The sequence below is a fragment of the Arvicola amphibius genome, chromosome 5, assembly GCF_903992535.2.
Source record: "Arvicola amphibius chromosome 5, mArvAmp1.2, whole genome shotgun sequence".
In the NCBI taxonomy this organism is placed as follows: domain Eukaryota; kingdom Metazoa; phylum Chordata; class Mammalia; order Rodentia; family Cricetidae; genus Arvicola; species Arvicola amphibius.
In genome coordinates this window covers 147,226,490-147,251,986 of record NC_052051.1, presented here as the reverse complement: position 1 = coordinate 147,251,986, position 25,497 = coordinate 147,226,490, and the positions used below count along the sequence as shown (strand labels likewise).

Below are 25,497 nucleotides of genomic sequence, written 5' to 3'. Positions count from 1 at the left end.
TTAAACTAAACATGTAAAATGTGTATAATACAAGACATTGTTTGTTCCTGTACGAAATAATATTTTTATTAGGAAATTGGGTTTGTTCGCTTAAGTTGTTAATGAACTCTCTGACTTTTGATCAGTTCAGTCCACCACTCTGCACATTGCGTAGGTTTTCACGCTGGTCAGAAAAATCAAAGATCCGTAGGTTTGTTCCTCTTAGGTTTTTTGTTTTGCTTTAGTTTTTGTTTGTTTGTTTGGTTGGTTGGTTTTGGTTTCTCAAGACAAGGTTTCTCTGCAGCTTTAGAGCCTGTCCTGGAACTAGCTCTTGTAGACCAGGCTGGTCTCGAACTCACAGAGATCTGCCTGCCTCTGCCTCCCAAGTGCTGGGATTAAAGGCGTGTGCCACCATCGCCCGGCTCCTCTTAGGTTTTTTTTTTAGGGACAATAAACAAGAAGTCTCTCTATCAAACTTTAACCCAAGCGTATTACACATTTCCTTGTCTCCAAATGGTGTTAATCATCATTTTTGAGTTAAACTTGGCCCTGGTGTCGGAGTCGTCCCAGGGAAGCCTGGCAGGGTCTGCACAATTTCCAGGTGCTGCTCTTCCTCCCGTGCTAACATCTCTGCATACAACTGAACTACACCAAGTAGGTAGCTACCCATGAATCCCATTCCCGAGGAGCAAAGAGCAAACCATCAAAAACAATTTAAAAAATGTTTATAATAGCAGTTACTCTCCCAAGCCTCAGAAGTTACATATTAGAAATGTATGTTACACCTGACAGAGAAGAGCCGAGAAAGATGTTTTGGAACACCATGCATATTAAATTTCTTTAAGGAAGTGTGCATTTATTGGGCCAGGGAGATGGCCCAGTTGTTACAAGGGCCTAAATTTGAACCCAGAACCCTTATTAAAAAAAATAAAAAAAGAGAGCTGGAAAAAGAGTCAGAGATGCCCACACACCACCCCCCATTCCCACTGTTGAGCGTCCCACAAGAACACTAAGCTACACGACCATAACATATATGCAGAGGACCTGTCTCAGACCCATAGGATCTGTGTTTGCAGCTTCAGTGTCTGTGAGCCCTATGAGCCCTGCTTGATTGATTCTGTGGGCTGTGTTCTCAACCCCTGTGGCTTTTGGGACCCTTTTCCTACAACTGTGTTGCCTCATCCAGTCTTGATATGAGAGATTTTGTGCCTGGGTTTACTTGTTAAGCTGTGTGTGGTTGAAATCCCTGGGAGGCCTGCATATTCTCTCTCTCTCTCTCTTTCTCTCTCTCTCTCTCTCTCTCTCTCTCTCTCTCTCTCTCTCTCTCAACAGAGGAGTAGTGGATCTTGGGAAGAGAGGAGGTGGGGGAAGGACTGAGAAGAATGGATGAAGGGGAAAGTATGGTTGAGATATAATATATGAGCAACATAATATATGAGAGAATTAAAAAAAAAAGCTGGTTCACCAGAGTGTAGTTATAATAGGGGCTTACCAGCCATCAAGGCTAGCCTAATCTGCAAGCCTCAGGCTGTTTGAGGGCCCTGTTTCAGTGGAAAGGTGGATGATACCTGAGGAACAGTATTTGAGGTTGTCCTCACCTCCACAATCACGCGCATTTATGCACGCGCGCGCGCACACACACACACACACACACACACACACACAGATTTAGAAAAGGAAGAATGTACCTCTAAACAAATTTGTTTGTATAGGGAAGAAATGAGATCTGTGAAAGTAATGTAGAATTTTACTTTGAGTGCAGAGATACACTTCCTGGAGATTGTTTTTTTCCCTCAGTAGCTCTCTGACGTCCTCTCTTCTGTTACTATCATATGAGCAGAGTCAAAGAGGTACAACAATGAGAGCAGAGGGAATGGGATGCCCGGAGCAAGGCACTCACATTGAGCCATTTTCTCTGCCGCTCTGGACTTAGAGGATTTTATTGGCATAGAAGAACAGCAGGACCTCAGGATGATAATGGCTCTGGAAGAAATTAGAAAAGGTACATGTGAGGGAGGTTGCGGGCAGGACACCAGGAGAAGCCGCAGAAGTGGAAGCAGCCAAGGACTAGAACTGAGCGAATGGTAACACTGTATCATCTTCCAGGAATCCTGCCCTTTACAAAGTGTTATGGATCCTTTGCAACTGCCATACCAGCCTGAGCTGTTTGAGGTCGGAGGAGGCAACTTCTTGTTGCACTGGGCCACTTCGGGTGTTAAGTGCCTGAAGGGGAGGGACTCCCAAAAGAACTCTCTCCGCCCTGGCCCACTCACCAGCTGCCTGGAAAGTCTGGGGTTTCGCTGATCTTCTTCACTCTGGAAACGCTGCTCTTTCCTGGGTTTCAGATACGGAACACAGGCTCGCACAGTCGTTTTGCAAGCCTGAGGGAAATAACATTGCCATCCAAGTGCCTAAACTATTAGAGAATTCTAGAGTTCCGGGCAAGGAAGGTGATCCAAAGGACTGTAGCCAATCTCAGGTCAGAGCCACCAAGGCTGGGAACGTAATTTTCAGGTCATTTGTGAGCTTGAAACTTGAAGGATTTCTGTTCGTGGAATGGCCATGGCTCATTCTGTGGCACACAGAGAGGACACCGCTCTGCCATATGCACAGCCCAGCTCACAATTACACTCATCCACACTCTCTCTTCCTCCCCTCCCCCAAGATGAGTTTGTAGAACTCTCTGCATATCATCCTTGGGGGCTTGGCCTTCCCTATCTTGCTAGCACCAGCAGGTGTTGGATTGGGCAGAGACAGATCAAAGCAGAAGTAGGGGGTTGCACCCTGGAGGCCCCTTTGCTTTACATAGATACCCTCACAGGTCATTCTAACTGGCGGCAACTCCAGGGCCTGGCTTCTCCACTTAGCAGAGAGGCCACCACCCCCTCCATGGACAGCAAAGATTTTACAAAATGAGCAAAGATTGGTTGTCTCACCTTGGCAACCTGAGGGCTTTTGTCCTGTAAATGGGTCAGGAGGGAATCTTGTGTCTGGTTAACCTGGTCAGTGAAAAATTTCTTCCATTTCCGCCCAGCAAATGCAGCCAATTGCCCAAACAGAACAAAGGCCGAGTACCGCACACCGTCGTTCTCCTGTGGGTTTCCATCAACAACAACAAAAAGCCGGTCACCGTCAACAGGCTCCATCAGAACAGACCACGCCATGGCTCTGAGTTGCACAGAAGGGGGGCATCGTACTCAAGACCCTGTGCCTTCTTACATCAGGGGACAAACGCCAGCGGTGGTAGGCGCCTTGGGTTTCCTTTCAGTCTATCTAGGAGCTGCTTCCATGCTGTTAGCTAAAAATTTCCTCCTTTCATTTCTCATTTCTTTTTCTCCTTTCCCCTTTCCTCCCTGTCCCGGGTCTCCCTCCTTTCCCTTCCTCTTTTTCTCTTCCTGTCTCCCTCTTCCTCTCTCCCATCATTTCAGCCACATCTCCTCTCCCTACTGTCTGAGTCTCTCCTGCCGATCAAGGGAATAAAGATCTTGTTTCTTCCCCCAACACCCTCGCAGCTCTCCCTGCCTCTACTCTCATCAGTTAGCGCTTCCTTGGGAGCCCATCAGCTTCTTCTCTCCTACATAAACTGTTTGCTCCACACATCTGCCTTCTCAGGCAAGGATGTCAAGGCTCAGAGACTGTCAGGATGTGTTCATGTTCATACCATGAGATAGGCAGCCAATGCAGGCGCCCAGTCTCCTCCTTACTTGGTACACAGATTTTTGTTTTATTTTGTTTTGGTTTGGTTTTGGTTTATCAAGACAAGGTTTCTCTGTGTAACAGTCCTAGCTGTTATGGAATTTGCTCTGTAGATCTGGCTGGCCTTGAACTCACAGAGTCTCACCTGCCTCTGCCTCTCAAGTGCTGGGAACAAAGATGTATGCCACCACCACCCTGCTGGTACATGGATTTTTCTGTTAGCAGTTCACGGTTCTGTCCAAGCTCCGGAGAAACCAGAGAGAATGGGGGTGGCCCTCTCCAAAGGGAAAGAAACATCATCTAGAACTGGGTCACAAAGACTGAGACAGCACTGATCATTTTGTGAAATATCCAAAAATATATTTTAGCATATGTGACTCATGTAAATTCCCTTGGGTGGCATTCTGTTTATCACTCTATCCAGTGTATAAGTATGTTTAAACAAAATTCAGTGAGAACTTGCCCCATAGTCCCCTGATACCTATATACAGGAATGTATAAGCCAGGTACCTGTCTCCCAAGAGTGTGACAATCGTCTAGTGGGGGTATGTGTCCCGACAAACACAGCATGAAGCAGGCCATATTGACAGTGTAACTCTCGCCTAGATTCTGCCCATAGGTAGTGCTATGAGAAGATTTTCCTTCCTTATCTACATGACCAAGGATTCTGCTCCAAAAAATGGCATGTAAACTGGGTTTAAAAAGTAGGTGAGGGGCTGAAGAGATGGCTCAGAGGTTAAGAATACTGGCTGCTCTTCCAGAGGTCCTGAGTTCAATTCCCAGCAACCACATGGTGGCTCACACTATGAGGTCTGGCACCCTCTTCTGGCATGCATATGTACATGCAGGCAGAACACTGTATACATAATAGATATGTAAATATTACAAGAAAAGAAAGGAAAAGACAAAGTAGTTGAATAAAAATCAACTGAAGTTTAGACAGCACCAGAAGGATTTAAGGCTACATCCTCAAGACTTGTGCTCACATCCTAGGATGGTAATATACACATCTTCCGACCCCCTTCTCAGACAAGATAGGTTTACGTTCAACAGCAAACATCTAGACAGGGCTCCTGCCTGTAATCTCAGTACTCAGGACCTGAGACAAGAGGACTGCCATGGAATCAAGGCCAGCCTGGGCTATATACTGGGCTCCGGGCCAGCATGGGCCATCTCCAATGATATACTAACATTTCTTCTTTTGGAGGAAAGATGAGCATTGACAAGCGTGGCAGTAACTCCGATGTAGGTTCTGAGCTCTGTGAGTTCCTTGACTCTTTTCTCTTGTTTAGCTCTGGAGTAGGAGACAGGAACAGGTGGAAGTTGCTTTGGGTTGTGCTAAGTAAAGGTCTGAGGGATGTCTGACAGCTGTCTTTGATAGAGAGACAGTAGCAGGCTGTCAGCCTGCATTTTGGCCATGCAAGAGTCTTCACTTGAGACCACAGGTTGCTCCTGAGCCCTTCCTGGTTGGCACATTTTATCTGAGGGCTAGCAGGGCAGTGGTTGCAGTCAGTCGGCTGCATTCAGGGCGTGTGCTGCCTCAGTGAACTGTGTGCAGGTCCTGATCTTTCTGTGCCTCAATTTTCTCATTTTATAAAAAAAGATCACTGTCACACCCACCGAAGAGGATTGTTGTAAGGACTGCATAAGTATCCATGGCAACCGCCTGGCACTGTGAATGACACACAGGAAGGGCTCACTAAATGCTAACTTGTTGCAAAGAAGGGAGTACTGAGCACCGGCTGGCATCACCATCATCACTGTAGGAAGGGAGTACTGAGCACCGGCTGGCATCACCATCATCGCTGTAGAAGGGAGTACTGAGCACCGGCTGGCATCACCATCATCGCTGTAGAAGGGAGTACTGAGCACCGGCTGGCATCACCATCATCAACACTGTTGCCATCACTACTACGCATGTTCACTTCCCTATTGACATGAAAGTTCCTCAGAAGGGAGTGACTGGGTTCTGCATGTCTTATGTTCTCCATAACCCCACCCATAACTCCTCTCAATACAATTGATTCATAAATTGTGAGTGATGCACACCTTGTTCTTAAGAAACATACTATCCGAGGTTCTCATTTTCCTTTTGTTTTTTGAGACAGGTTTTTTGTTGTTGTTGTTTTGTTTTGTTTTTTTATGTAGTCCTGGCTGCCCTGAAACTCACTATGTAGACCAGGCAAAGCTCAAACTCACAGAGATCGGCCTCTGCTCAGCTTGCCTCTGCCTCTGCTGGGGTTAAAGGAAATACCACCACACGGCTTGGGATCCTCATTTCTAACCCAGGACAATTTCATAGCCCAAGATTTTATGCTTACCCTTCTCACTTACATCATCCAATAGAGTCCTGGTCTGAAGAGTGATATCTACGAAGAAGGAGCCCAGCCCTTGGCCCTGGATCTTGCCCAGCATGATGGTCAGAGTCTTCATGCTCTCATGGATAACCTCAGAACTCACGGGGTCATACAGCCCGTGCACCAGGAGAGCAAGAAAAACTTTCTTGTACTTTCTCACCTGCTATAGAGGTTGGAAAGCATTAGTGTCACACACTCAAACACACACTCATATTCTCTCACACACATCCACACACACATACTCACACACTCACATACACTTATACACACACCTCTCACACACATCCCCCCCCACATACACATATACACTATTCAAATTAAAAAGCAACTCCATCCCTAATCTTCCAGTAGCCCCAAGTTGGGACTGAGAGGCCCTGGCTGTCTTTCCCTTCTTCTTTAAATTAATATTCTTTGTTAATGTAAAAAGGAATATAGGGTTTCATTATGACTTTTTAACATATATATCATTGTTCAGTCATGTTCACCCCACACATACACCCTCCTCGTCCTCCCTTGGTGTAGGAGGTTCCTCTGTTCATGTGTTGCTTTCATTGGTTAATGAATAAAGAAACTGCTTTGGGCCTGATAGGGCAGAATTTAGGCAGAGAAGACAGAACTGGATGCTGGGGAGAAGGGCAGAGTGATAGATACAATGGATCTTCTGCCTGAGACAATCGCTGGTTAGAATCTTGCCAGTAAGCCACAGTCACGTGGTGATACACAGATTAATGGAGATGGTTAAATTAAGATGTAAGAATTAGCCAATAAGAAGTTAGAGCTAATGGGCCAGGCAGTGTTTAAATTAATACAGTTTCTGTGTGGTTATTTCGGGGCCTAAGCTAGCTGGGCAGCAGGGATAAACAAGGGACCCTGCTCCTTATAACACTCCCTTCCCCCACCCTTCTTGCTGCTCCCCTCCTTCCTCACAAGCAGTTCTCTCTCTGTTCATGCCTGTCCACGTGTGTGCATGTATATATGCAACACGCTCACACTTTCTTCTGAATCTGCTACCAACCCTTGTCCAAATACAAATGTTTCTAGTAATCCAGCCCAAGAGCCCTCCTAGGTCTTCGAAGAACAGAAAGGACAAACAGGAATAAGACCTCTGGGTCATGGAGCTGGTGAAGTACTTCAAGAGCAGAGAGGGTGGACAAGAGTATTCTAGGGCCCTTCAGAGAGCTGGGTGTCTCTGTAAAGGAGAGGACATAAGATGGTTTCCCTGTGGACAGGTGCTAAGGACAGGGTATGAGAGTGGTTTTCACTAAACAAACATTCTGAGACAATCATTTAGACTCTCAAGGAGAACAGCATGAACCTGTTCAGTCCTTCTGTAGCTCATTTCCCAAGGCTGACAGAGCTGAGCTGAGCTGAGGTGTGCCAGCTTGGGACGACCTTGAGTGAGTCACACCCTTACGTAATTGCCCTCCTGAGTAAAAAGAACTGGTGGCTTGCCTCTAGCCTGAAGTGACAAAAGTCACCAGATGTCTCTCCTGGTTGCTAAGCTACATTATGCAAGACCCCCATAGAGCAGACAGGAGTGAGAGACACCTTGAAGAGACAGGTTAGCATGTTTTGAGAGTGTGGATCCTGGGTAAAGGGGGGTGGCCCCCAGCAGACAGCCAGCAAGGGAAGAAAAACCTCAGTTCTACTATTGGAAGAGCCAGTTCTGCAAAAAGCCATTCTTGGAAAAGTACCCTGAGCTTCTGGAAGCCACAGTCTAGCCAACAGTGGTTTGCAAGATCCTGAGCTACAGATCCAGCTCATACTCAGGCCCCCAACACAGATAGCACTGTTTACTGCTAGGTCTGTGTGAGTTGTTACAGTGTTAGCAATCCATGGGCACCTGCCCCAGCTGTGGGGGCTCCAAGCCTTGAGGGCTCAGAGTCTTAGGAAGGCTGTCTCGACTCCACCTCCCCTACCTTGTCAGGGGCTTCATGGGCCAAGGTGCCCAGACCTCTCATGGCCAGATGGCGCTTTTTAGCATTAGGATCCCGGGCTCTTTCTGCCAAGATGAAAAACACATTCTTCAAAGGTTCCTGCTTCCGCAACCTTAGTTTCCAATAGACCTGGGTGGTGGGTCAAAAGTGTGTTAATTCAGAGGCTGGGAAGATGGTCCAGTCGGTAAAGTGCTTACTCGATACACATGAAGATCACCCTCATAAGACGCTGGGGGTAGCAGCCTAGAATCTCAGCACTGGGAAAAACAGACAAAGAAAGAACTCGGAAGTTCCCTGGCCCGGCAGCCTAGCCAAACCAGTGAGCTCCAGTCTAGTGCGAGCTGAGCGTAATGAAGAAGACATCTGGCATGCTACACACACACACACACACACACAGAGAGAGAGAGAGAGAGAGAGAGAGAGAGAGAGAGAGAGAGAGAGAGAGAGAGAGAGAGAGAGAGAGAGAGAGAGAGAGAATCAATCCAAAAGGGCTCAGACTCATACTCTGAACTCAACTCCAAACATCTCTCTCTAAAGAAAATGCTATTTTGCCTGTTTCTTCTAAACTATAAACACGTGTGCCCACCTGTGTGTGTGTGTGTGTGTGTGTGTCACTGGGGAGGCACACAGTAGTAAAGTGTGTGACAGAGGCTAAGAGGAAAGGTGGCTGTCCTTGAGACACAGGTCCCTTTCCCAGTGTGTGCTATGCTGTTATTTCTCTTCTCTGAAAAGTACTCTGACCCTCTTCCTCCTCCAAGTCCTTCTCATCCTTCTGCTGTCCTTTTAACTAAATAAAATGAATGACATGTTTGCATGATACCTGCTGTCTCCAATTCTTCTCTTCCGATTCTGTCTTGATTCTTCTGCAGTAGGGCTGATGTCCCTGCCTCTCCATCCAGCAATATGATAAATCCTGAGAGACCTTTCTCAATAGTCACCATCCTCAACCCCTCACTAGCATGTGACTCAGTTGGCAACATCTCAGCAAATATCAATTACACATATGTAAACATTTCAGGACATTTGGAGGTTGTCCCAACATCTGAATTCATTAGATGAAGCAGAAAAAGCAAAAACACCACCATGGGGAAGCACTGTGCTTCTACGCAAAATTCTATACTTCTAAAACTAAACACTAAGTAACTGTAAGGCAAGAGATATGATATAGATATAGATATTCTATAGAAGATAGGTCAAGATATAGGCTACCTTTCTCATGATCAGATGAGCTGCCCCCCCCCCCGCGCCCCTAGAGAACAGATGAACACCAATGACAAGAAGGCTGTTCCTTGGGGCACAGAACTAGGCAGCCCACATTAGAATCAGACCCCAGACAATAAAAGCTCCCAACTAGGGACCAGGGAGATGATGGGTAAGACACTTTCCATGCCACCATAAAGACCTGAGATTGAGCCCCAGGTAAAGCCAGGCACCATAGCGCCTGTCTATAATCCAAGTTTCCTATGGCAAGATGGGAGAAGGAGAATCCCAAGGTGCGTGAGATGACAGCTATGTGGTAGCAACAAAAAGAGAGGCCTGGCCTCAAAAGAGGTGGAAGGTGAGGACAGACATCCAAGATTCAAGATCGCCCTCTGACCTCCACATGTACACCATGACAAGAAAGCCCCTGCATTCATACCAGAATGGGGGGGAGGAAGGGAGAGAGAGAGAGAGAGAGAGAGAGAGAGAGAGAGAGAGAGAGAGAGACAAAGTTAGCCCCATCCTCAGGAAGGAAGCAGGAATGGATGCAGGGTCCAGGTCCAGATCAGGCTGTTTGCTCAGCACTGTGTAGAAGACCTTATAACTTTTCAGCATCGCTATTTCTGAGCATTTATTACAGTTCCTTTTTTTCTTTTAAAGTTTTGAGTTAGCAGCAAGCTGAATCCTTCTCATTTCAACTTCTCATAAGTACCCTCTATCCCTGTTGAAAGAAGTCATTCCACGGCTCCCAGAAGGAGCCCAGGCAAAGCAGTTCTAGCACAGAGCAAGCAGGTGCACAGCTTACACGGTGGCGACATCGTGGTGAGAAGGGACACGGGTGTCTGACCTTGGAAAAGAAAGATCGCACCAATGTCCTTCTCTTCCTGGGTTGGGAAGCAGGGACAGGAGGGGTCCGGCTCAGGACTCTCTGTGTCTGTTCCATGAAGCTAAAAGGAAAGGGAAAAAAATGAACAAAATCACCGTTATGACTCACAAACACGTGTATGAAGTGTCAGTGCCAAACAGTCTGGGGGCATGGAATGTGCCCTGCTGTGGAAGGACACAAACAGTGGGAGCCTTTGCCTTGGTGACAAGTTAGGAGTCACAGCGCAAGGTCAGAAGCTTTCAAGACAGAACAAGAGGAACAGCAACTTAAAGCTCCCGGGGGTCACTCCTCAGGTCCCTAGTCCTCCATCCTATAGGCTCCCTGTATCACAGCTCTTCAAGAAATAAAAGTCAGATTCTTGGTGCCCACTCACAGAAGCCTCAAAAGTTAAAGTAAGAAGTGGTTGAAATTTTGTGTTTCTTAAAGATCCCCCCAAACGCTGATGGCACTTTTTAGGGAAGCCCGTGGTGACCTTAGACCAGCTTTGGAAATGAGGATGACCTTGAATTTCTGATTTCCCTGCCTCTACTTCCTGAGCACTGGCATTATAGGTGTGGGCTACCATTCTTGGTTCATCTGGTGGTCGGGATGGAACGCAGGGTTCCATTCATGCCAGGTATTATGGTTGGTTTTAGGGTCAACATGGCACAAATTAGAAGCCCTTGAATAGGGATCCTGATTGCCTTGACTGGCGTGGGAAGGCCTGCCCTGATTGTAGTTGATACCTCCTGGTAGCAACCCAGATGAAAAGGGATGTCAGAAAGGAAGATAAACTTGCTTTTTTTGTCCTCTTAGCTTTCCTGCTTGGGAATGAGTTAATCTGCACTGTTGCTACTGTTGCTGATACTTACGCTAACAGCAGAGCCAGCATTCCCAGGTTTGCACCATGGACTAGGGACCAGGGGCACCAGATTGAGCCTTTGGGGACACCCTGCTTTGTAGACCGAGTGATTGCTTTTTGTGGTGCCCCTTCCATGGTGCTGTCCTCCATGAGAGACAGCTATTGTGGGACTCTTACTGTTGAAGCATCAGCCTCAAAGACCAAGTAACTACCAGGTTCTCAGCTGACTGTATACTGAAGGCTTGGTTCGGTTTTCTGTAACGTGAGCTCTTAAGGCTGCAGGAGAAAAGCTTCTCGTTCAGGGCACACTTAGTGACCTTTAGGTTGTTTCTGTGCATCTGGAGCAGGTAAGTTTATTATGAAGCTCAGTTGTTTTCTTTTATAAATTCTTCCAAAGATGTTAAAATAACCACCATTGTTATGTCCTGTTATTTTTCCGGAACTGCTCAAAGGCTTTATCCGCAGAGTCACCAAATCCACACCTCTCACAGTAGGTGAACCGGGATCATCGCACACAGTTGGTAAGTTCTTTAATTCATGCACACCAGGGACTTCCAGGGATCTCCATACTAGGTGAGGAGTCGTTAGTGACCGTAGCATCCGTCCAGGTGAAGACTCCCTTTCACTGATTCTCTAAGCCTGCTAGAGGATTCACTGGCGACCACTAAGCTCACTAGAGCTCAGCCTTACAGTTCTGTTTCCCCAACCCAGTTCCCACTACCATAATTTGTTTTAGTCGGGGTTCTCTAAGGAACAGAATGAAGAGGATGTGTATTCATTCAAAACCACCATTTATATATATAGTGGTTTTATATGCACACACACAGACACACACACACACACACACACACACACACACAATGGTGGTGGTGGTTTGAATGAGAATAGCTGTCATGGGCTCATATATTTGAAAGTTTGGTCCCCAGTTGGTGGAACTGCTTGGGAAGAATTAGGTGTGGCCCTGAAGGAGGTGTGTCACTGGTAGTGGGCTTTGAGTTTGTAAAAGCCTGTGCCATTCCCAGTGTGCCTCTCTCTGCCCTATGGGTTTTGTCTCCGTATATAAGCTCTAAGCTACTGCCCCATTGTCATGCCTGCCTGCCTCTGATTGCCATGGGCTCCTGAGCTGACAACAGGTAGTTCCTCAGTCCACAGGGCCTCGTGCCCCAGTAGTCTGAATCTGGTACGGGAAGCCTAGAAGGTTCTTGCAGAGTGGCTGGTCCCTGTTCTCTAATAAAAGCTTGGAAACACTTGTTTTGCTATCAGTGATGGAATCAGCAGCAACTATGGGGCAAATCAGCTTGGTGGCAAGAGGGAAGGCCAACGGAGCAAGAGACGAGACAAAGGGTTTCTGACAAACCCTTTGTGTGTGGCTGCTACCAGAAAGTGAATGGCACCAGGCTTGCGGGACTCTCACCAGGTACGGGTTCTAATTCAGTGGGTCTGGGCAGGAACGGCAGAGTCCGCTTCCCATCCACGAGACACGATGTCAGTCAGTTCCCTATCACTATGACAAAGTACCCGAGCCGAGCGTGTTCAAGAGCGAATGGCGGTGTTGGCTCACAGTTTCAATGTTGTCCACCCGGGAAGGCTGGCTCCGCTGCCGTGGGCCAGGAGCCAGCAAAGCAGAATTGACTATCATGGCAGGAAAGCATGTGGTAGAGCGGGCTGTTTACTTCAGAGTAAACAAGGAGAAAGATGGGGAGAGACTGGGGATGAGATTCAGCAATCATGGGTGATCTAGTGATCTAGATCTGGTGATCTAGTCCCTTCAATCGGGCCTGACCTCCTGAGTTCCTATCAGTGGATGAATGCATTGATCCGTGGATGGGATCAGAGCCCGCCCAGTGGGATCAAAGCCTCAAAGCCCCACCTCTGAGCACTGCTGCCTTTGAGGACAAGGTTTCCAACACACGAGCCTTGAAATGGCATTTCACTTCCGATCCCTAGCACACGCCAACTGTGGTTTGAGCAGTGAGGATGTCAGTTAAAGGTGACAGTAATAGCTTTTGGGAGAAGACTGTGGGCGGGAACTGTTGGCAGAGGCCTCCTGCAGAGCACAGGTGAGCCAGGGGATGGAAATATATGGCATGCTGGGTTGCAAACCTAGTCAACATGTTTGGAAAAATTATTAAAAGAATTTGGGAATGGCCAAAGACAAGGGAACAAGGCCAAAAGGCCACTGTGGAGGACTCTAGCTTTGCTTTTTAGCACATTTTACAGATAAAAGTGCACAGTTGGACTCTTTAAATTGAACTGAAATCCATGTAAGACACAATTCACTAGCTTTAACAATACCCCCCAAAAGACCCTGTACCCATTAAATGATCATCGTCCTACTCCAACCCCTCTCTCCCCAGCCCCTAGCAACCATGAATCCACCTTCCATCTTGGTGGCTTTACTAAGCCATTTGTTTTGCAGAGCATGAAATTGGTTTGGCTTTTTCAAAAGGCACATTCATATATGAGCACTTCATTCATTTCTTAGGGTTGTAACACTCCATTGCACGGAGAGACTCCTACTTGCTTACCCATTCATCTCTTGAAGGCAACTGCTTTGTTTCCACATGACTACCATAAGAGAAAATGTTGCTGTCAATAATGGTGTACAAGTAATCGTTTGTATAAGTACTTTCACCACTCCAGGGCATATACCCAGAGTGGAATTACTAGATTGTAAGGTAATTTTATGTTTAATTCTTTTGAGGAAGTAGCAAATTTTTTTTTTCTTTTTCTTTTTTCTAGACAGGGTTTCCCTGTAGTTTCTAGAGCCTGTCCTGGAACTAGCTCTTTTAGACCAGGCTGGCCTCGAACTCAGAGATCTACCTGCCTCTGCCTCCCGAGTGCTGGGATTAAAGGCGTGCGCCACCACCTCCCGGCTGTAGCAAACTTTTGAACACATCACCAAACTCAAGGTCAAGAGTGGTAGTTTGTTACAATTCAAGTGTTCAATAGTTTACATTCTTAAGTTTAAGTCATTGGATTTGGAGGCATTGGTTTGATATGTGGGCTTTTTTTTGTTTTGTTTTGCTTTGTTTTTTTTGAGATAAGGTTTCATTGTGTAACCCTGGCTGAGCTCAAGCTTGCAGCAGTCGTCCAGTCTCTGGCTTCTAGAATCATAGCTGTGCACTGGCACTATGATAACAGATGCATAGCTGTGCACTGGCACTATGATAGTGGATGCACAGCTGTGCACTGGCACTATGATAGCAGATGCATAGCTGTGCACTGGCACTATGATAGTGAATGCACAGCTATCAGTTTCAGCCAGGTGTTCTGAGCTACCCGTGTGAAGACGGTGTGAGGGACAGTCCTTCTTTAGTGACCACTGGCTGTGGAACATACTACAGTTCTGACAGGAGAAAGGGCTGGCAAATGTCTGCCGGTAGTTCTCACCCCTGGATGTATCAAAACCAAAACCCAGTTCTCTGGCTGCCCCAGGTCAACGCTGGCATCATCTCTGGAGGTGGGGAGGTGGCCTTGGCATCAACTGTTTTTTTCTTTTAAGTTAGCCATACAATCTAATAGCCAATTACTAAACTGGAGTGACTGGTGACCAGACATTTACCTGCCTTCGTTTTCCTGGGGCTGAGGAGTTTCCTGAAGTGAAGGGGCCCAGAGCAAACTGGAACACATCCCCACCCAACAGATCCCAGCCCTCTTAAGCAGCAACACATCGGGCCAAGCAGATTGGGTTGAACATAGGGGTAGGTGGGGATTTGTTTTCCCTGTCTTTTTGTTTTTGAGCATGCTTTCTTGGTCAGAAGGCAACAGGAAGTCACGAAAACACATCTAGTTACAGATCGGTGCCTGTCTTAGTTATGGTGTCTATGGCTGTCAAGGGATACCATGAAGGAAGACCTTTCATTGAGGATGCAGCTTACAGCTTCAGAGGTTCAGTCTATTATCATCATGGCAGGGAGCATGGCGGCATGCAGGCTGGAGGAGCTGAGAGTCCTCCATCTTACAGGCAACAGGAAGTTGACTGAGATACTGGGCAGTATCCTGTACATAGGAAACCTCAAAGCCCACCCCCCTGCAGTGACACACTTCCTCCAACAAAGCCACACCCACTCCAACAAAGCCACACCTCCTAATAGTACCACTCCCCAAGAGAATAGGGAGCCAATTACATTCAAACTACCACAGTGCCCTGTTGTGGGATATTTGTTCACATTGACACTCCGAGACTGCCAATAAAGTTTATCTTGAATCAGAGAGTAGAGTCAGTTGGTTAACCAGAATTAGCAGTGGAGGTTTTGGAGGAGCAAGAAATGGGGATATAGGAAGTAGCTGGGAGGACTTTAAAAAGATGTGCAATTTTTTTTCAGTCTGGGGAAACGTGGGGAGTCAGGGTCAGCTGATCCTTCCTTCGTTGCTCTTTGGATCTATCAGGTATTTACCCCAATATCTGACTCCTGAGTTTTATTTAGTAATAGAACAATGTATGTAAGTAATCGCTTCGGTGCCCAATGCTTCTGATCAGGGAGAAGCTATTTCCTCCAGGGACTCACTACTATTGGATTGTCCAATCCATGTCCAAAACACAAATACACGTGTCAGCCCTGGATGCATGTCCATGAGCAATACTAAGTGGACTCAGTAGGTTGTACATGTGTGTACATACATGTATATACATGCAACAATAATAATTAAAGAAGAGAGCATGGATTTTGGAAGGACATTGAGGAGCTAGGGGGTGAGAGGGGTGGGAGAGATAGACACGCAACACTCATTCATGCAGTTCTCAAAAACACCTCTTCACACCCTAGGCTCTGGGCCCCATTTCTCCTTTATCACTGGTCAACAGATCTCCCTGTATCCCTACAACGGGAACTACAATTAAACATCAGAAAAAATGGAGATGAGGGGATGGCCCTGTCAGGAAAGAGCTTGCTGCACAAGATGAGGAGCCGCGTTTGAATCTGGCATGATGTGGGTGTCCTGCTGTCTGCTGTGAATATGTTTTATCACCATTGGTTAATAAAGACACTGACTTGGCTAATAGCCAGGCAGAATAGAGCCAGGAAGGAAATCAAAACACAAAACAAAACAAAAAGATAAATGGAAAAAGAAGGCAGGGCTGGAGAGATGGCTCAGAGGTTAAGAGCATTGCCTGCTCTTCCAAAGGTCCTGAGTTCAATTCCCAGCAACCACATGGTGGCTCACAACCATCTGTAGTGGGGTCTGGCACCCTCTTCTGGCCTGCAGGCATATATACAGACAGAATATTGTATACATAATAAATAAATAAAATATTTTAAAAAAAAAGAAAAAGAAAAAGAAGGCAGATTCAGGCTGCCACCAGCAGTCACCGGGAAAGGAAAATGTGAGGTAACAAGCCACGAGTCTCAAGTTAAAATATAAACTAATAGAAATGGGTTGACTTAATTTGTAAGAGCCTGAGCTAATAAACCAAGTAGTTTATAATTAATATTAAGCCTCAGAGTAGTTATTCAGGAACTGACGGGCAGGAGAGAAACCTCTAGTTATACCAGCACCCACAGAAAAGCCAGGCATGGCAGAACACCCTTGTCATCCCAGGATTCAGGAGGCAGAAAGAGGATTCCCTGGGGCTTGCTAGCTAACCAGTTTAACCAAATTGTGAGTTCCAGGTTTAATGAAAAGCCCTGTCTCAAAATATAAGGAGGCAAGCAACTGAAGACCCCTAATGTCAACTTCTGACCTTCATATGCAGGCAGGCGTGCATGCACACACACACACACACGTACACACACGTACACACGCATGCACACCACGCACACACCACACACAAATCACACACAAATCACACACACACCACACATACACACACAACACACCATACACACACCACACACCACACACACACACACACACACACACACACACACACACAGGATTTCACATTGTCCAGCAGTTCTCACACATGAGCATGCATCAGAACTGCTTGGGGGAGCTTATTAAAACACACACATTCCAGGACCAGTCCTCAGAGTTCCTGATTTTGTGCACTGGAGCAGGCAGGTGGCCTAGTAATCTGTATTTCTAGTCAACTTCCAGGTGGTACTGAGCTACCACTGACCTGGGGGGGGGGCACACTTTACAACCACCATCCTGCAAGAAAGAAACCACAGCATCGAAAGGCTGTCCCCTGCAGAATGCAGCACTTACAGACCCATACTGAGGCCAAGCAGAAAACAACAAAAGAAATGTGTGGTTGTTTGTGGGGTTTTCTCCAGGCAACTTTGTTTGACTAGACCCTGTTTATCCTTGGGTAAGACACTTTGGGTCAGTGTCAACAGATCCCTGATGAAGACAGGTTACTGGTAACTTGAAAAAGCACTAATCTGATAGGCTGGGGCCCGTACACTGAGGAGACCATGAGCCTCATTGTGGAGTAGTTGGCATCTGTGTCCCATGGCAAAATAAAGCATAACTGGGCTACTCTCCACTGGGCAAGAAAACAAGCTATTCCTTGTTTCTTATGCACAACTTCTTTTTGCAAGAGCAACTGGGACACAGAGGATGGTAGCCAGCTAAGGTGGCTTCCCCCAGCTTCAGAAACCAAGCAGCAGCCTTGGTCCTACAGGCAGGACTAGAATTCAAAGTCATGGAATGTTCCTCAGCAGGACAAAGTGAAGGAAAGTTGTGTGGGCCCTCCTGGAAGACACAGCACCTGTGCATGGAGACGCACTCACAGGTGCTGCTCTAGCTTGCCCCTTGTTCTAGAACACCCTCTCCAGTATTTCCTGATTCCCCCCCATGAGACCAGAGCCATAATCTCCTGTCAGCAGGCAGACCGCCTTCCAGAGCGTGTCTTGATCTTGAATTCAAGCTTAAAAGTGGTTTCCACACTGATAGGGGAGCCTTGCACATCAGCATTTCTGGGGCTTGTCAGACCCCAGGCCCACTTCAGAATTGCTGGGCCAGAATCTCAGGCAGCCAGCCAAGGGCCTAAGTGTCACATTTTCTGTCTGAGACTCTTGGTATCGCTAAACAAACACTACTGTACACGAATCTCTGAACTAACAATTAACCCCAAGATTGGCATGCTCCCTGGAACAGAGGCCATACCTCAGGAGAGACTCCAGAAGTCACAGAAGGGCTTGGGTCATGCTCTGAGAGAGGGGAAAGTTATTCCTTGTAGAAAGTAAAGAATTGCAGCATGTGTTTGTGCAGCACATTGAAGTTCACAGTTGCTATGGTTTGAACATGGCTTAGCCACTCCAGACTCACACTGAAATTTAACGCTCACTATGAGCCGACCCAGCCTCTGCCCTCACTAGTAAACCATTCATGTGATCAAAGGACCAATGGGTTAATATTATCACAAAGATGAGTCTGTTGTAGAATCCATCTTGTTGAGCTGATCTCTCACCGGGGATGTTTTCGCAATACTTCAGGACTCTGTCAGCAAGAAAGCGATCCACTGATGGGGTCCTTTAATTGTGAACCAGAACCAAGAGCCCAAATCTATTACTTATCCCATCTCTGGTGTTTTGGTATTAGCAAAAGACATGAACTAAGATAACTGTAAAGATAAAATTAAAATCAGTCCGGGGCTTGAGGGTGTAGCCCAGTAAAAAAGCAAGATCTTAACATGCAGTGATCTTAGATTCTAGGATGCTTTTCCCCCCTCCCAGTACTGGAGACCAAGTGCAGGGGTTGGTACATGCTGGACAAGAAAGAATTCTACCACTGGCCTATAGCCCCAACCCTCTGTTTTTAAAAAACAAGTCTCAAGATATAGCTCGAGCTATCTCAGCTAGCTAAGTAGTACAAGCTAGCTTCAAACTTGAGATCCCCTTGCCTCAGTCTCCTTGATCCTGGGATTAATGGTATGAGTTACCCTGTCCAGGCAGAATGCCATTATTAAAATTTCCTTTAAAAGCAAAACGACAGGGCTGGAGAGATGGCTCAGAGGTTAAGAGCATTGCCTGTTCTTCCAAAGGTCCTGAGTTCAATTCCCAGCAACCATATGGTGGCTCACAACCATCTGTAATGGGGTTTGGTGCCCTCTTCTGGCCTGCAGGCATATGCACAGACAATATATTGTATACATAATAAATAAATAAATATTTTTTAAAAAAAGCAAAACGACATCTGTAATCCCAGCCCTCAGGAGACAGAGGCAGGAGGAAGGCAAGTTCAAGGCCAGGCTAGACTACATAGTGAGTTCCAGGGCACCATGCCAGGCTACACGGAGAGACTCTGTCTCAAAACAGATGAAATAAGAACAAATGAGAAGAAGAAGAAAGAAGAAGAAGAAGAAGAAGAAGAAGAAGAAGAAGAAGAAGAAGAAGAAGAAGAAGAAGAAGAAGAAGAAGAAGAAGAAGAAGAAGCAGCAGCAGCAGCAGCAGCAGCAGCAGCAGCAGCAAACAGGGTGCAGTGGAGCACACTTACCCTCGAAGCTTTCAGATGGCAAAAGCAGAAAGGTCACGAGTCCCAGAAAGGTCTAGGCTCTAGAATAATCTAGAATAACCCCTTGCCTCAAAAACTAAAGACAGATAAGTAAGCAAAGCAAACTCAGAGTTAAAGGCATCGCACAAGCCCTGGTGTCTGCAGCGCCCTCCGTACCAGTGGCTTCCTTCCAGGAGCTGTGACCTTTACACCCCACCCAATCAAAACCCAAGAGTTATCTCCACCTGAGACAACACAAGCTGTCTGAAAGGAACATGGTAAACAAACTGCCAATGAATGCAGGACAGAGTCCTGGTCACTTTGCTCTTCCCATAGGCTCTAAACAGCCATTGCCTACTAGAGGTAGGCTTTACCATTGAGCGTAGTGAGACCTGGGCCATGGGTCCGAGGAGGAGGAGGTCCAGACACCTCGAGCTAAAGACAAGAGTCTGGCTGACACTTGTTTTATCCCTTTTAAACACGGCTTAATGCAGCCCACCACCTCCGGATATGTCCCCAGTGTGCGCCATGCCCAGGGTCAAGGTTTTCACTACCCCCAAGGTCATCAACATGTCGTGGTTCTGTCTAGTCATACAGAAAAGCCCTGGATGGGGAACTAGAAGCCTTTCCAGCACTGTTCCAACTCCTTCACCAGCACAACTCCCTGAGAGGCAAGCATTAGCTTCATGATGAACACCTGTCCGCGTACTGAAGCCACGAGGCATTTTATGAAGACCCAGTTAACAGTTGTCTTTTCTTCCTGGTCTATAAAATGATAGGGAAAACTGCTGGATTTCAAACTCCCCTTCGAACTCAGAACTCATTATCTGTGATAAGGGTATAGATAGCTACTGACGGTAGTGGAGAGCTTCTGTTTGCGAGGAGTTAGGTCAAGCACTTTAAGTGCGGGGGAGTCCTAAATCCATCTGTTTGACACGAGCTGAAGTTTAACTGTGATTCTCTGGGCCCCATGCGAACTTTGTCACCCACTGCAGGGGTGACACTGCTCCATGCGGGGAGCATGCTTTCCAAGAAGCAGTTCACAGCTGCACCTGTTACCGCAACCGTGAAATTAATTCGTTTACTTAATTATTTATTGGTGTGCAAGGGATCAAACACCTCAAAGCGTTTGCGTATACAAGGAGAGGAAATCGCTCCCTGAAAGCTAAGTTAGGTGATCTAGGACGACTTCATGATGGGAAGTGGTTAAAATATTGCTGCGTACAGACAGACAACGTTTGAGGGAAATCGTGCCTTCTGGAGTGATTTTTTGAATTGAAATGATGTTGCAGGTAACTTAGAAAGTTTAAGTTCTTGCTAGAGTAAAACAAATCAGAGCTAAGAATTGCATGGACCACACGTGTGGTCCGCATAAGAAAACAACTCAAAAAGTCAGCTAGTAGATCAATGTTAAAAGAAAAGGCCACACCCTGAATTAGTAGGAACTTTGTACTTAGGGGGACATATTGGCGGCATTAGCTTTCATGAGTCTCTAACCAACTTCTTTATTAACTAAATACAGCCCCACTAGCTCAAATAAAAGAATTCTTATTGTATTTCATTTAATTTCCACATTTTATTGACAGGCAGGCTTCATTTGCTTCCTTTTAGAGAAAAAAGAAAAACCCTGGGGCTTAGGATATTACAAAATAGCTCATCCAAACTCAACCAGCAACTGAATTCAAAATTCTGAAACCCCTATTCCTTTTTTCTCAAAAACAAACAAAAAATAATTTTATTTTATTTTTTTTTTTTTTTTAGCTTTTTAACTTCCTGACTGTCCTTGAACTTGCAACCCTTCTGTCCCAGTGTCAATCAGGATGTGGGGGCCAAAGCTATGCGGCACCTCTGCTGGCTCACAGTCTGCATGTAGTCACCATCAGAACCTCAAAACTCCTAGACAACACACTCCCTGTGAGCTGACCAAGGGTGCAGACACTTCTGCCTGAAGCTTCCATGTTTTCCCTCAGGCCTTCCTACACTAAAACTCTCTGCTAAAGTACAGCGCTCTATAACCCAGCTACTGACCGATTTGCATAGTTTTTTAATAGAAAAAAATAATAAATGGCTTTCAGATGTGTTACGATCCATTCCCATCTTCCAAAGGAAACATCAGTAGGTAGCGACATTCTTGGGATTCAGTTCCCTCCAACGCCAGCGGCTAGAGCACATTCCAGGATGGATGTGGGAACCAGGGCACCTGCACATCTGCTCAGGGAGGGTTGAGACATCTGCGGTCACCTTACCTGGCTCCTGGGGTGGCTGTCACGTGAGGACTTGCTGTTGTAGGGGTGGAGGCTGGCCTGTGACCCCTCAGGAGGCACTCTGTTCCAGCTGTTCTGGACTGGCCGCCAAATGTGGTGACTCAGCGCGATTTTCCCAGCCCTACTTTCCTTCCATACAAATAGAGGAACCAGAAGGTGAAGAAGGGTCGTCTTGGAATTTGGAGCCAGCAGAGGATAGGAAAGTGAAACCAATAGGAGAGGGGATCCGTGAGTACGAGGTGGTGAGGCTTGAGGGTGGGGGGCGGCGGACACGGAGGGGACTGCTCTCCAATGATGACACCCACAAGGTTGTCGCTCGCCCAAGGTGCTGTGCTCTTTCCGCCTCTACATTACAGAAGCATCTCTTACGTGCTGCTTGCTGTGCCCGCCCTTTTTAATTCCTCCTGTCCAGTCCCGCCCACAGTTTCTGTAGAAAGAATGGCAATTCTGAGGACTTTTACCCCCAACCAAGACCCGCACCGCCCAGCGTCATTTCTCCATATCGCCAGTAGATGGCGCTGTTCTTTCAGTCACGGCTTCCAGGGCTCTGGTCGCCTCTCCCAACATAATCCAGTTAGAGCAGAATTTAATCTTACAAACTTGTAATTGACTGTCGCACTAACAAGTATTTTAACTGCTAATGCCGCCTCTTGGTCAATAAACGCCATATGTCCGGAAAGGAGCGATGCAAACACTCAACAACTTAAATCATTTATTAGTTAAAAACTGAACAACAAGGCTTAGACCGCTCCTGCAGCCTTCTAGAGCCTCCCTAGGTGTTGCTTCTCCTTCCCTGAACTCTGCCACCACGTGAACGACTCTAAATTGATACAAATATTTATTGACTGATCCTGTGTGGGATGAGGAGGGCAAAATAACCTTAAAGGGGCAGGGGTAAGAGGGAGGCAGTCTGTTTTCACAGATTTGAGGGCCTGTTTTGCTAACAGGTAACGTTCACAAATACTTCCTCATGTTAAGCCTTAAAGTAAATATTACTTCAGTTATTCTATTTAATTTTGACACCAAACCAAGGGAACAATACCTCCTGTTCTCCTCATTTTTATACAGTTAGTGGCAGAGTGAGAACCACACCACAGGCATGCCCATGCTAGGGCTTGGAGTCCCAGCAGGGATGCTGCTATGCCAAGGACCAGTTTAAGATAGGGGGATAAATATAAACCACATAAGCACATCAGAGGAAGAGAAAGGAAATCGATGGTCCGGAGTAAAGAAAAATGGAAATAAAACAAAACTCTCTCTGGACTGGACTTTGAGAATACCACAGTTGACCTTTGAGATGCAGTTTCAATTGGGCAATGATAGAAACAGCGGGGATGTGGAGGGATGAGTGGGTGGCACAGGGGGAGGGGTACCTCTGGGGTGCAGAGTGGTGCCCCCTCCTCCCCCACCCACCTGAACCTAGGAGGCAATCACAGGAATCAAGGTATGTCTATATGAAACCAGAAATCCTGTGGATTTGCAAGTTCAGGTCTTCCAAATTAGCTTTAATCTGTTCAGAGATATCTGTGAGTTTAGGAATAGATTTTTAAAAGCATAATCCGGACATTTAGTACTGGACAGAATTATACCAGGGGCAGAGGAAGCCAGTGAAGGGAAGCCTGGACTGTGTGCACTGTGACTGTATTACAGACCAGAAAAGAAATCACCCCTGCATGCACTCAGACACAGAGGAACAGTGTCCTCGCCTATGATTAGCAAGCCTTCTGCCACTGAGTCATGCCTCCAGCCCCAGCTGGTACCCTGTTAAGAATCCCTTCTTTTTGCTGTTACCCTGTATCCAAATTAAAGACATTTGATAGAGTATAATGTCACCTCTCTTGCCAGAGGGAAGACTACTCTACATTGCTTCGTTGTCTGCTTAAAGCCACCAGGGAAATCGGAGCTGAAACTAGCAGTGGTTACTGGAAGCCCCGAGAAAGCCAGCAGTAGTCTGGCCCTGGCACCCATACACAGTGGTCACAAGGACATGGGTGGGACTAGGACTCCGTGTGTTCACAACACAGTGTGTGCCAACTTGTAAAGACTGTTTATCAAGACGCAATGTTCAAGAGAACCCAGGACTCTTCTCCCTGAGACGTATGCCACTGTAAGATTCTGGGAATCAGAAAAATCTATCTAGTAACTTGATTGTCCCATATTGATATTCAGATAACGTGCTGTCCTTAAGAAATAGCACACTATAATGATTTAATTTGATTATTTGAGAGCTCTCTCTTTGTTCTCCCTTGACATTTTCGTTTTGTTGGGGATACACAGGGTCTGACACCACTAGAAAAATAAGCCACCAAAAGTCATTATTTCCCCCGCGTCACTGATGATAAAGGCAAATCAGATCAATAGACGGTTCACTTTCCATTTAGATCTGTAAAATCGGGAGACAAACGACCTGTCAAAATGGCTTCTCTTTCTTTCAGTGTTGACAGGAGATCTTCCTGTCTGTGTGTACAGTGTCCAGTCAGAAATGCATCTAAAAGGTAATTGAGTTTCCTGCCTCTCATCTTACTTCAGGAAACGTTAGGCCAAGCCTTGTCTAAGACTTTCACTCCTAAAAAGAGGGAAGGGGTTGGGGTGGAGCTCTGTGGCAGAACCTTTGTTGCCTTCCCATTCACCCATTCATGCTTCATCCATCAAGGGTTTATTTGATCCTATTTTATACCAGGCTGTTCAGCAGGTGAAGGTAATGCTCACTCTGCCCCCTGAGAGCCCACCAGGAGAGGATAGAAGGTGTCCCTGCCAATCACAAAGGAAAGTGCCATGACGTTGCTGATTAAGAACCATGAGAGGCAAAGGGCAGTGGCTCAGAAAATCCACCGTAAAGGCAGGCCACCTGCATCCAGACTGACCAGAAAGAGGGCACCATGGGGGGAAAAAAAAGCAGGCCCAAGATGGAGTCCTGTCGATACCAGCCAGGCAAGTATCTAACTGTGGCTAGTCTCCACACCCCCAGCCCACCTGACCTCTGTCACCTCCCCAATGCCCTGTATGCATGTGCTTTGGTAAGAAAGTGATGGTCGTTGCTTCCAATCTGAAGTGAAATGCAGGCCACAGAAAGATGTTTGGGCTACACCCTCGGTTCCCAGCATGCACAGTGACCCTGGAGTCTCTACCCGCCCCGGCTCCCGCAGACAGAGTTCTGCAAACTAAACAGGAAGCGGCTCTCTGCTGCGTCCTTGTTCCCCTTATCCCCCTTCTACTCCCCTGCCTTTGATTGACGACCATTGTTAATAACTCCCAGTCCTTGCACTGGCGTCGCCTTTGCCCTAGAAAACCCCGCACAGCCCTAAGTACCGAGAAATTTAAACCTCCCACTTAAGAATACGGGGAACTGCCCAGGCCACTAAAGTACTTGTGTCCGGCGATCCACAAAATGCCTGAGAGCCAGCGTGTCACCTATGATCACAACACCCTGAACAGGTGCAGTAGGCCAGCAGGTCAGATAGCCAGGCTGGCACAGAACCCAGCACTCCGGGAGCTCAAGAGAGCACTAGGTCGCTGTTTAAGGATGCCGAGTGACAGCAATCTCACAGGGTTACTACAGCGCTCTCTCTCTCTCTCTCTCTCTCTCTCTCTCTCTCTCTCTCTCTCTCTCTCTCTCTCTCTCTTCAGGACACACACTGGCCTGGAATTCTCCACGCCCAACTACTACAAAGTCTTCACTACTGGGCAAAGCCAGGCAAACAAAGCCCCCACTGTGTGCCCCATCCTCACAGAGCCTGTGGCCAGAGACCTTTCCTACGTGGACTCTGCTACCCCATTGAGATGATCTTCTCTGAAAAGAACAGACTGCTCCTGTGCTGGAAGAGGAGGTGACATGGAAGCAAAGGATGTCCCAGAGGAACACGAGGCCCAGGAATAAAGTCAGTGTATAATAAATGTAAATAACGGGCCTAAAAGGACAGTCCTGGGGTCGCAGCTCAAGTGGTAGAGTACTTACCCG

The 25,497-nt window shown here is 46.8% G+C and overlaps 1 protein-coding gene across 8 annotated transcripts; it reads right to left on the bottom strand.

The window, feature by feature from the left end:
• Positions 1-1,708: 1,708 nt before the first annotated feature.
• Mro (maestro) lies at positions 1,709-21,968 on the bottom strand. Of its 8 annotated transcripts, none has more exons than XM_038330053.2 (7): positions 21,522-21,967; positions 10,017-10,116; positions 7,952-8,098; positions 6,010-6,192; positions 2,916-3,071; positions 2,253-2,360; positions 1,709-1,962 (listed from the first exon to the last, which is right to left on the bottom strand). In XM_038330053.2, the coding sequence occupies exons 2-7, from the start codon at positions 10,110-10,112 to the stop codon at positions 1,909-1,911; spliced, it is 744 nt and encodes a 247-aa protein (XP_038185981.1). In that variant the 5' UTR covers positions 10,113-10,116; positions 21,522-21,967; the 3' UTR covers positions 1,709-1,908. The 8 variants fall into 8 exon arrangements, with proteins under 8 accessions (XP_038185981.1, XP_038185978.1, XP_038185980.1 ...); XM_038330050.2 differs by having other exon boundaries at positions 6,010-6,195; positions 21,522-21,965; XM_038330052.2 differs by lacking the exon at positions 21,522-21,967 and adding an exon at positions 19,279-19,827 and having other exon boundaries at positions 6,010-6,195.
• Positions 21,969-25,497: the final 3,529 nt, after the last annotated feature.